Source organism: Cavia porcellus, unplaced genomic scaffold, assembly GCF_034190915.1.
Source record: "Cavia porcellus strain 051 isolate PalLab524CR breed Dunkin Hartley unplaced genomic scaffold, mCavPor4.1 scaffold_21, whole genome shotgun sequence".
In the NCBI taxonomy this organism is placed as follows: Eukaryota; Metazoa; Chordata; class Mammalia; order Rodentia; family Caviidae; genus Cavia; species Cavia porcellus.
Genome location: NW_026947504.1, coordinates 41,997,001 through 42,009,785, shown reverse-complemented (window position 1 = coordinate 42,009,785; position 12,785 = coordinate 41,997,001). Strand labels below are relative to the sequence as shown.

The 12,785-nt window shown below is 32.5% G+C and overlaps 1 protein-coding gene across 10 annotated transcripts in view; it reads right to left on the bottom strand.

Moving 5' to 3' along the window:
• Positions 1-12,785, bottom strand: part of Nbea (neurobeachin) — a 673,150-nt gene that overhangs the window by 239,282 nt on the left and 421,083 nt on the right. For 7 of the 10 annotated variants that reach the window (XM_063232848.1, XM_063232849.1, XM_063232852.1 and 4 more), the window contains one exon: positions 4,222-4,278. The exons of the other annotated variants lie outside the window; for them this stretch is intronic. In XM_063232848.1, the coding sequence (XP_063088918.1) occupies positions 4,222-4,278 (57 nt within the window). The remainder of the gene's footprint in view (positions 1-4,221; positions 4,279-12,785) is intronic. 10 annotated transcript variants of the gene reach the window in all.

Sequence of the window (12,785 nt, the reverse complement as noted above, 5' to 3'; positions counted from 1 at the left end):
GACAAGATGGGGAAGAAGGGCTGAGCCTCCAGGACAGCATAGACTGTGGGGATCATCTTGATATTCTGAGTTTTAAGGACCCCTTTTTTCTCTTTCAAGGTTGTGTTATAGACCTCCTAAAAATATCTGGAAAAAACCCGAAAACAAACAAACAAAAACAGGGTACACTAACTGTGTATTATTTTGTGACTCAAACTGAACTGATGTTTTCTGAATAACAAATATGAACCAGGTACCGCGCTCTATCTAGGCTCTATCTATGTTATATTCCCTAAACATGTCATTTAATCCTCTAAGAATTCTATGACCTAGGTATTAATACCCAAGTTTCATAGATTAACAGAGGGAAGCTCAAGGAGGATACACTAGGGGCTGGGGATTTAGCTCAGCGGCACAGTGCCTGCCGGGCAAGTGAGAGGGCGTCAACTTGATTCCCCATACTCCCCTGCCCCCAATGATATACTAAACTCGGCCAGTATATTCAGTATTCTAAAACTACACATAGCTGTTGTTCAATAAATACTGTATAACAAGCATTAGATCTTGAATACTCAGTATTGACTAATACAAGAAAATATCTCTATTCTTAAAAGTTTAAGTTCTGTTGTAGTCAGACTACACAAATATGTAAAATATTTTTGGATAACAATAAACTTTTAATATGAAAGCAGATCAATGGACACTATCCAATTTTGAAGAAAAAAAGTTAGAAACACAAACAAATGCTAGTCATTTGAAGAATAGTATAAGAGAGTCTATCATAAATGTAATGGGAGTCCCAGAAAAAATAGAATGTGATAAGAAAAAAATTCAAAGAAAAGAAAAAAAATTTTTTGAAAGAAATAATGGGTCCAGACTTTGTACATCTGGCATGATATAAATTCACAGATTTAAGCTGAGGGATCACCTGGGATAATAATAAATTTAGAAAACCACACAGAGACACATCCCACTCAAACTGCTGAAAATCGAAGGTGAAGGTAAAGAGTGACAGGAGCCAGAGAACAAGAAGACACTACACAAGTGAATTAACACAGAGACCAGAAGCAGCTGAACATTTTTAAAGTGATGAATGAAAAATAACATAATACCATCCTAAGAATCCTATATCCACAGAAAATAACTTTCAAGAATGAAAATAAAAAATCATATTTTCAGAAAAATGAAAAGTATGAGGCTGTCTGACAAGAGCTCTGATAGGAGAACTCATGCTGAAGGAAATCACGTAGAGTTTTGAATATTTAGAAATGAACTTGGAGCAGTAAAAGCAGAAAAAGTTTGGGCAATATAAGTAACTAGTTTTCCTCTCAATTTCTTTAACGTATATACATGTTAAGGAAAAACTGACAAGCTCTGTGAGATTCCTAATGTTGGCAGGTCTATGTACATATACACGAAATAAAGCAGAAGGGATGCTAGATGGGGAAGTGGTAAATAATAATCTGTATGGTTGACAGATTTCTATATTTTGCATGAGGTGTTGGATTTTTAACTCTACGTAAACTGAAAATTAAGTAGGTATCAAATAATCCTCTGATGACCACTAAAAAATAACATGAAGAAGCATAACTAAAATCAATAAAATGAAATTATAATATTCAAACAATTCAAAAGAAAACAGAAAAGGTGAACAGAACACTAAAAAAACCAAAAATTAATAGACATAAGAAACAAAATAGGGACCAGGAATATAGCTCAGTTGTGCAACGCCTGCCTGGTAAGCACGAGGTCATGGGTTCGATTTTCAGTACCAAAAAAAAAAAAAAAAAAGTACTAAGATTGTAGAGATAAAGCCAGCCATATCAAAAATTAGATTATTAATTTTTTTTAGTTGGAATGTAGAGACCATAATGAACCAAACAGTAACAATCAACTATAAACCATGTATAAGAAATGCAGTAAAATATAAATCTTCAAAACAAAGGCCTGAAATAATTAAAATGTGTATATGCATGTCCCAATTCCTAACAATGAATGCAATCATTACATACTTCAAATACATAAAATAATAATTTTAAAATGAACAGAACATTAAAAAACAAATGAATAAACAGTAAAAGTAAGAAATTAGAATACTGTACTATTATCAGACAAAGTTATTTAAAATAGAGATATACCAGAAATTACTTTAAAAAGTCAAGGTGTCAAATCTGTAAGAAGATATAACATTCATAAGTATGTGTTTAGTTAATATCAGAGACTAATTGAAGAAACAAAACTGATGGAATTAAAGGGAGAAACAGATAATCCCCCAATTATATTAAGTGATAGCAACTTTTTTCTTTCAATAAGTAGAGTGAGAAAAAAATCAGTAAAGAAATAGATAATCATTATTACCATCAACCATACTGAGTTAAAAAGTTGCAAAAATTTCAATTCAGTTAAAAGCCAACAGTGAAAATTTGAGAGGTTAAACTAAGGCAGTGTATATAGTATATGAAATTTATAGGTTTAAATTCTTACATTTTTGGAAAAGATCTAAAACTAAGGACTTAAGCTTACAGCCATAAAAGGAAAAAATTATAAAGCAAAACTAATTTTAAGGAAAACAAAATAATAAAGGCAAGGAAAGAAATAAAAAAATATTATCTGGCAGAGGACTTATTTATCTAGCTAGTTCCAAGTCTAACACAGTTTTTGGAAATCACCCAGAAACAGAGTTTATGTTTAGTGTTTGTGTGTATATGCTATGTGGAAGAGATAACAGGATCCAGAACCACTAAAACTAAGAAAATGTCTTATTTTTACAACAAAGTTGTAATTTGGACTTTTTCTCTTTCTCTTTTCATAGTAAAATAAATGCACTCATATTAATTTGTTCGTCATTTCTTGGTTATTTGTTACTTTAGTGGGTGGGTCCTGGGGATTAAACTCATGATCTCATGCTTGCCAGACAGGCACTGTGTCACTGAGCTACATACCCAGCCCATTTCTTGGTTATCTGATTTAGAAAATCTTTAAATTCTCAGATTTTAAACATCAAAGCTTTACTATGAAAAACTTCCATCACTGACCACATATGAACTTTAAATCCTAATGCAATAGGAAGGAAGGAAAGAAGGAAAGGAGAAAGGAAGGAATTACAAGAGTGATTGATACTGCAGAAACTTTGTACATCCTTTTCCTTTCCCTTAGTCCCCAATCCTGCCATCACTTGGTCCCTTTTTCCCATTTGCAAAAGATCTCTCTCCATGTTTCCTTTTATCTACCTTTCATTTTGCTTTTTAAATTTATTTCTACTTTGGGCTTTTCCTACAGAATAACCATGTGACATTTAAGTTTTGTGTTTAATTTATTTCATTTAATATTATGGTCCCAAGGTACATCCATTATCCTACAAAGGATAATTTATCCTTCTTTATAGCTGAGTAGTTCTCCAAGATATGTTATGTATGTGTCCCAGCCCCTCACAGTGAAGTGCTGCAAACACGCACTAATAAAGAGACCTCATGTGGCTGCAGAAGCCTATAAATACTTCAAAGAACTATGGTGACAGTTCAGAGAAAAAACTATTAAAGTAAAAACACATTGCCAGTATTCCCTCTCAAAATAATGTCCCTCACTTTATCTAATGTGTCAAGAATGATGGGCTAACACACTTACCTGTGTGTGGGGCGATGGGATAATACAGTTATCTAAGTGGGGGTGATGGGATAACACACCTATCTGTGTGTGGGGGTGATGGGATAACACATGCATCCCATCATTCTTGCCACTGTTTTGAAGCAGCTCTGGATGTCCTCTTTTGTGAACGTCTTCAGTTGTGCTGTGGTGGCAGTCTTCATGTCCTGAGTCAATTCAAAACGCTGACCTCTCAAGTGGTTTTAACTTTGGGGAAGAGTCAGAAGTCATGTGGTGTGAGAACCAGAGAATAAGGACACACCATACTTTTTTTTTTTTAAATGTCTGCCTCTCTTTTAAAGGTGTTTATGAGCAGAATTTATCATATTTTTGATCACACTTCATAAAGACATTCACGAAAGAGGAATTTCAGAAATGTTTCAAACATGGCAATAATGGTAGAATAAATGTATTTAAAGTAAGGAGGAAATAAAAATTAAGTGAGGAATACTTTCTTGGGGATTAATGGCGCTTCCTTCTATTACAGTGATGATTATTTTTTACTTAAACATTCACAGTATAATTGGAATACTACTTGCATAATTCTTTGTGTCCTGAGGACACAATCCTTTTCTTCTAAAGTGAAAAAATAATACATACAATTTTGGTGTCAAGAAGAGCTCTTTCAGACCTGTGCCGTATTTATCTGAAGTGCACCTGTGTTGTGGAATAGAACAGTCCATCAGCAATAGGGAGCCATATGGAAAATAATTAGTTAACACATTTCCAGGATTCAATTCATTCCATCCTTGGTCATGCAAACAGGTATATAGGTTAAACAGAGAATTTTTGTCTTTCTTGAATAGAAGCATGTATTATTTCCCTGCATGTCTAGGTATAATAATATAAAAATGTTTGAAAATGAAGGTAAACCTCCATGACTTTCACATGCTGCACATTATACCTGAATTCCTAGAAAAGATTTCAGTGTAGCATAAAATTTGTGGCAACAAAAGTGGTAGTTACACTGTTTAACACATACTTATTGGGAAAATAAACCAACTACAGGAGGAGCATAACTTGAATCTAGGTTTATCAGCAATAAACCTAAATGGAAGTGAGGCAGCACTCAAAGGCATACGTACTTTTTTAATATATATATTAGACAGATAAGCGTACTCTCCAAGATAAATAAATGCTTATATACCTTTTTCCTTTAACTTGAGAAAAAATTGTATTTCTTTTTCATTCTATTAGCAAGTTCAAAGTTGAAAATCGTGATTTTATTGGTATTTACATACAAAGATTTCAAAAAATAAACATGTTTTCAAAGTCCCTGACTTTTGCATAATTCTTGAAAATGAATTTTAAAAGAACATCTAAATTTAAATCATCTTCATAGAGTAATCAGAAAATTTTCTGAAATGTGTTTCAAATGATGCTTTAGATTCAACTTTTATGAGACTATTTTAAAAGGAAATAGCATATCCAAGAATATTTATTGGAAGTTTGACAATGGAAGCTATTATTATTAACTAGCTCCTGACACATGAACTTGCTAATTTTTTGAGTCCAGCACTACAATTTGTTTTACCTGGGATAAAAGTAAAGCTTGAGTGGGAGCTTGGTAATTTGCACTTTACCAGGCTTCCAGAAGATTTCTCAAAAAACGTTTTTTTTACTGTGCTAAAATGAATCCCGAGAGGAATCTCTCACTGTTGCTCCATGTTAACTAAGATACTGAATAGGGTTCAATAATCTACTGTAATTGCTATCCTTCAACTGTGGGATAGCTTGAAAAATTATGTTATTAAGCATAATCTGAAATTCACAGTGGTAGGTATGGTTCTGGAGCTTGCCAGTAAGTAGCTGCTCAGAAATACTGTAGATTATTATTTCTGAAAAGGACACTAAAACTACCAGCTCTTTAGTTAACCAATACAGCAATAACAAGAAACACGTCCCAGCTGTGATCTGGAAGGTCACCAGTAATCACCACATGGGGGTGTTGGCCAGATGGATGTATGAGACTGATACTCAGAGGTAAGGAGCCACAAGGCCCAAACCTCTCAAAACACAGAGATTGAAAGCCTGCAAGTCCAAGTAAGACCAAAATGCACTGCCTTGAGGAACCAGTGCTCTGGCGTTTGTCCTCCCCATATCCTGATCTATCATTCAGATTGGTTCCAAGGTCAGGCACTTAACAGACCACCTAGGCTTCTCTTTGTCCATTCCCTCCTATCTGAGTTCCGGCTGAGGTGACCTTTTCTTTTCTCCTTGCTTCCTGGTTCTGTCAATAAAAAGCCACATAGGCTTCAGTTTGAGGCTGTCCTTTGAGACTTTCTCATGCTGAGGGGTCTCATTTAATGGCAGTCCCTCTAGCCCTCTTGGAGTGTGGACAGGACAGTGTCTCTGAGTAATTCCTGAGTAATCTTTCATCCTTTTGTGCTGTGCCACAGTGGTGAAATGTGACAATGATGCATCCTGTTTGTACCTGCCTTGCAAATACTAATGACTGCCAGTACTACTGACTGCAAACCTCTGGTTTGGGTATGATTGCTATTCTTAATTTAAAATGATCTACAGAAAAGAAAGTCTTCTATTCAATAACCTGACTTTTGTCTCTCTCTCTTTTTTTTTTTTTTTTTTTTTTTTGTATTTTTGAGACAGGGTCTCTCTATGCAGTTCAGGTTGGCCTTGAGCTCACTTTGTAGCCCAGGCTGGTCTTGAACTTGCTAGGATTCCCATGCCTCAGCCTCCTGAGTGCTGGGATTGCAGGCATGAGCCACCACGCATGGCTATCTCTCCTTTTTATCTGTCTAAGTCTCATGGTAGTTCTGACCTGCAGTTTGTTCTGTTGAATCCGAATGTCAAAGTATGTATATTTTTTGGATGACTGAAATTCCTAAGATAACTAGTAGCATTTGAGTTAGTATTCCATAATCAAATAAATCATATTTCTGCAACAAAATATATTATGGCAGTAAGTATGACAAATGTAATAGATGATTATATGGTATTAGTTTGATCCTGATTTTGCTTCCAAATACTTTTCTTCTAAGCACATGAAAAATTATGATTTTTTCAGAGTTTTAAAAATCAGACACCTGTAATAACTCCTAGAAGTGGAGCACTTATTTCTTTAATGTTCAATAACTTAGGTGAATGTAGTTTTCTTAATTTATTTTCCCACATGACTATTGCCTGGTTTTTTTTTTTTTTTTTTTTTTTTGGTCTTTTTTCGTTTTTATCGGTACCAGGGATTGAACTCACGACTGCCTGCTTGCAAGGCAGGTGCTTATGCCGCCAAGCTAAAATCCCTAGCCCCGACTGTTGCCTTTTACAACAGTACAAACACAAACACAAACCTTTTCTGTGTTTCATTTGCATAAATGATGAAATCAGTCTTATCAGTCTTAGTATCTAAATCAATTAATAAAGCTGCAAGCAAAATATAAATAATTTGTAAAAAAGTTTATAATTATTGATTTGTGTTATAAAATCTAAGAGAAACAATGTGTTCACGATGTCTCTTATCTTGCAGACTACTATGGTTCTTACATCAGTAATACCACTATTGAACAGATTCCTAATAATGAAAGCAAATTATATGTGATATTGTCTGTATCTGACATCTTAAGGCAAAAATAAAATTTGCCAATTAGTACATGCAATTATATCAGAGGAGGAGAAATAAAAAATAACTTAATGACCTAGTTTGACAATCAATGACTGATAGTCTTCAACTAACATATGTAAATTTCTTTATTTTATTTTTGTATATATTTTAAATGCAGTTCTTCCAAGAATCATGAGGAAAACAGGAATTTTTTTTGAAATACTATGATGTTCCATATTTCTATACTTTTTATTTATCCATAACACTCCATGCATCTATAATTAGAATTCTTATTTATTTCTGTATACCCATATAAATGATCAATACGTACACACATTTATACATGAATAACATTTTAAAGCAAAGCTTAGCATTAAATTAATACAGCGCTAAATAACAAAGCAGGGGAAACTTGTGGAATAATCAGTTGGTTTGTGCCTTTTCTATTATTCTCACTATTGACAGTCTTTGTAAATTTTGCCTCTCACTGTTATATTGCTTTCTTTAAATTCATGCTACTGGGCATATAACCACAATGCCAAATTCCCCTAATATGTTAAATATAAAATTCAGTAATAAAAAAAAGTTTAGGCCTTACTCTGGCACTGACTTATTATCGCTAGAAATCTTTAAACTACAGGTAAAAAATTCTTGTGCCACACACCAAGTGATTCGAGGTAAGTTTCTTTTCTTTTCTTTTCTTTTTTTTTTAATTTTTTTTTGTCTTTTTCCATTTTATCGGTACCAGGGATCGAACTCACGACTGCGTGCTTGCAAGGCAGGCGCTTATGCCGCTGAGCTAAATCCCCAGCCCCTCGAGGTAAATTTCAAGGAATGGAACCATTACTCCTATTCAATTAGCATTTTTTTATAATAGCAAAAATATTAATAATATAGCAATATGTACATTGCCAATATGAAATATAAAAAGTAGAGATAATGTGATTTAAAATTCTTCATATATAAAACCTAAGATTTAAAAAATTGGTACTTCCTTTGCTACTTTGATAAAAACAAAAGAAAGCAATTTTTAAAAAGAATTATTGAAGGCTCATTATGCTTGATATTTATTTATGCAAGATAGCTAGTAAGCAATTTCTTTTTCAAGACCTAAACAGTACTTCCACCTGACTCCCATATCTCACTTCACAAGAAGACAGCTGTCTCTCTTCTGCCGGTGCCTCTAGTAGACAGCACTTAGTGCCTCAGTTTCTTTTCTCTTCAGAGCAATTCTCTAATTGTTTTCTTTGGTATTTTAGCAAAAAGTGCAATTTCACTAGCTGCAGATCTGGAAGGAAACAAAAACCTACTATATTGAATTTAGGTTTTTTTCTTCTTGGTAACAGGAATTGAACTCAGGATTGTGTTTGTCAGGCAGGTGCTTATGCTTCTGAGTTATATCCCCAGCCTAAATTGAGGTTCTCTAAAAGAACTTTGTGTCCAACCCAAGTAGATTAAAGTTTTAAAAGAAAAAAAAAAAAGCCTTATTAAGGTCTATATTTTTGCCTTCAAGAAACTAGAAAAGATCCAAAATGCATCCAGTCTGAGTGTCAACTGTATTTATTTATATACAAATATACTAACATCAAGTAAGTCTGCCAATTTCCTGGGCCGTTATTTCATTGGGACTTTTTGTTGCAACGCAAACAGGTAACACATGAATTAGAAGTGAAAAAAAAAATCAATCTGCTCATCCTATGTACAAATAAGTTTAAAAGTCAATGTGTAAATTATTAAAACTACCTTAGAAAAATATTGTACCAATATATATTTCAAAGCAATGACTATATATAAGAATATTGATATATATATATTTTATAAAAGAGATAAAACATAAATGACTAGAGGACAGGCTAAGTATTAGAAAATATTACACCCTTTGGCACAACTACTAAAGGAAACAAACTAAGATAGAATAAAATTAGTATACTCAGCCAGAATTTAAACCATTAACAAAAAGGACCATTTTATCCAGGCTCTTTTCTTTTGCAGAAACCAATAAAGTGCAATTATATTCTTTTTAACTAGTCCCATTACCAGGATTCTATAACAACAGGCTAATCTCTTGATAATTATATTAAATGCTTGTAATCAAAGTAGGAACCATTTACATAGGAAGAAAATCTGTTTCCCATCAGACTCACTGTAGCTCTGTGACCTTTGAAGCATTAAGCTACAATATAGTTTACCATCCAGTCTTGTTCAAATAAATATTTAAGATAATTCTAGATCTATGATAATTTGGATTGAGGTAGTTTAGCTTTTTTATGATTTCAGAATCTTAAATGTGTTAACAATGAGAATAAAAGGACATCTTTGCTTAGTGTACAAATTTCTAGAACCTAAATGATAAATGATTTGATTAGACATGTGATATATCCAAGGGGAACAAAAGCAACAGTTATTTCAGAAAACCATACTCTGTAATGATGTTTCACATGGTTTTAAGGAAGTATTATTTTCCTAGAAGACAGCGTATCTCAACACAGAAGTCAAGTCTGTATTCACTTGAATAAACAATGCTTTCCAGAGATTGTATATGTAATTGAAGGGTGATAATATTACAGAAAATGATTATGTATGATCAGAATGACTTTTATCTGCATTTTGTTAGATCAAACATTCATTTCACTTTTTAGCTGTGAACAGCGAAAGGCCAGCTGTGGTAAAAGAGGAAGCAAAGTGTGAAGCAGGGCTACATTTGAGGAGGAATTGCTTTTTTTTTTTTTTTTTTTTTAAAAGCACTTTTTAGTAAGTCTTAGCACAAAAAAGAAAGTCTATTCTTTCTAAATGTTTAGAGAAATACACATAAAGGTTTCTGAAAACTGTCAAAAAATGGTAGACCTCATTTATGACAAAATGAACACTTGGTGAACAGTTGTGGGAATAAACAGAATTATGAGTAGAAAATAAGCAAAGAGAAGGAAAACATAAAATACAGCACCTTCAAGGCAGAAACAACTACATTTTATTTGGTATTCTCAGATGTGCTAGGAGGAAATTTATGACAGTGCACTGAAAGGCAAGATTTTCTTTGTGAACCTTCCACAGTTATTTAACTAAGTACAATCATTGAAAATGACCTTTATCCAAACCCTTCACAGCAATCTTAAAATGATCTAAAATGACTGCCAGATATTCTTTAAATAGCATTACTTAACTAAAAGTCACTATCCAGGAGGCAATATTAAAATACTAGCAAGTAAATATAGATCTATTTTCAGAAAAATATAAGCTTAATAAAAATTGTTAATATATTACATATCTTTGTCAAAAAGCTAAACAAAACAGATTATCTTACTTTTTACAATTGGTGGGGATGACATAGTTTTCACATTCAAGGTATCTTATTTGCCTAAAAAGAATCTAAAAACTAAAGATGTTTAATACGTAAATTATAGAAAAATTGTTATGACTATAGAAGACTATCCAAGATGTGTTTTAACTAAACAAACTGATTTTTATATTTGCCAAATATAGTAGGTTTCATAAAACAGGGTTTTTTATATAATGATGACTTCTTGTGCTGAAATAAGTGTATAAAGTTTTGACTATCTCTCTTTTCTCTCTTAATTACATCCAATGTAAAATAGGGGGAGGGTGTGAGCAGTTAGATAGAAGCACAGATCCAAATAATTGAGAGGTAATTAAAAAGATGTGTATGTGAGGATCTGAAAATTTTTAAAAATTCCATCTTTTAATAATGCATTTCTGTCTCAGCAAAAACTGGGCATACCCTCAAGGGAAAAAGATTTTCCTCTGTTAAAAGGATGATTAGTTCAGTAAATCATTGCTTTCAGATAAAGATGATTACTATATCTCCTGGCTGGGAAAAGGAGACAGGATCGGAAGAGGTTTATTTCACCACAAAGTAATTATGCTGAGCTAGAGCATTACCATTTATCACAGCTGAAAGATGACACTCACTGTTAGCCAAGGGAAACTGCTACCCCAATGCTCCCATCTAGATCAATACACCATGCACTTTCTTTTTTTTTTTTTTTTTCTAGCAAAAGTAATTATACAACAGAAACTTCACAATCAATACTTTCTCAGGGTAACCTAACATCAGCTATACAGACACAAAAGTATGATACTGTCTGTCAGCTGTCACAGAGGTCTACCCTACTAAATCCAAATTAAGCTTGTTATCCTCTGTTGCTAATCAATTTTTTTTGTTGTTATTTCAAATGCTCTGCACTAGCTCATGATAAATAAGAAAGTATTTTTAGTTTTTTTTTTTTTTTTGAGGGGTTTAAGAAAATACACCGTTACTATTGACCACACAATATAGGAGATGCCATTAACTAAACCATTAACGTTTTTCAAGGAAATAAAGAGAAAAAAGAAAAAGAAAAAAATCAATCTATGAGAAAAAACAATCAAAACTTTACTCAAAAAAAATTCTAGTGGCATCTGTCCCGATCTTCTTGTGTGACTCTGACCTTCTTTGAACTTGCAACATTCATGAATAGAACATCTACAATTTTGTAATGTGTGTTTGAATTCTTTTCAAGGTAATTCTTCTAGTTAGGGGGTTGGAATATATATGATTCTATTTATGTGTGTATTTTATATCATGGATGAAAACACGTTAAAATCATTTAAAAATCTATCCAAATGTCACTTTGACAACTGCTTTCTGGGAGATAGAGCTTACTCTTATAAACCAATCTAATATATCAGAAAAGGTTAAAGGGCATGGAAAAATCACTACTTCAGTGAAAAAAATTTTGACATCCAATTTTCAAGTTGATTTATCAGTGGAAAGCTAAAATTGATAGGTTGCCATTACTGGGGAGTAACCTGTCCAAGAAAGCTGTTAAAAATCCTCTATTTCTGATTTAGCCACATTAATCAATACAAACCTATATTGTTTCAAATTTTAAAACACTGATCTTGTGCTACAAGCTTAGTGTAGCAACATTTATCAACAATCATAAAAAATGTCTTTTAAAACAGATTTAGAAAGCAAAATAAATAAAAGTCAAGTTTATTTGCCTTGATAATCAATTACTGTTATAAAATACTTAATGTAGTTCACCAAGAACTGAGTTACATTTTTAAAAATATATTTTGGAAAATAATTACCAATTTTCATTTGTCTTTTCTCAATTTTTAACAAACCCAGTATTATCTGATAGGAATCTCAATTACTTGGGTCTAGTATTAGTTCTTTCAAACTAATACTAACGTGGAATAAAACAGACTACAGTTTTACTCTAAATAAACTATCATTAAAAATGTAAAATGATCTCATTTGTTAAATAATAGCAGACATAAGGCATTTGATGAATTCTAGACTGAGTACTAGAAACAGTTGGTGGGCAGAAAACTTTTTTAAAATTTACAAATGTAAAGATTAAAGTTCTGTTGATTAAATAGGAATTTTGTTCAAGTCTTCTAGCATGTTCTGGAAGATTCAAAGTAGAAAAAATAAAAATATGTATTTTTTGGCAAAGTATGTTGTATCATCAGTATTATAAACTGTTATAAAGAATCTAGAGGTAATAAAGAAGAAAATGCTAACAGGGGACAATTCTATTTTTAAAATTTTTCCAAGTTTACAGCATTCAATTTTATATATTTTATAAGTAGATTTCTA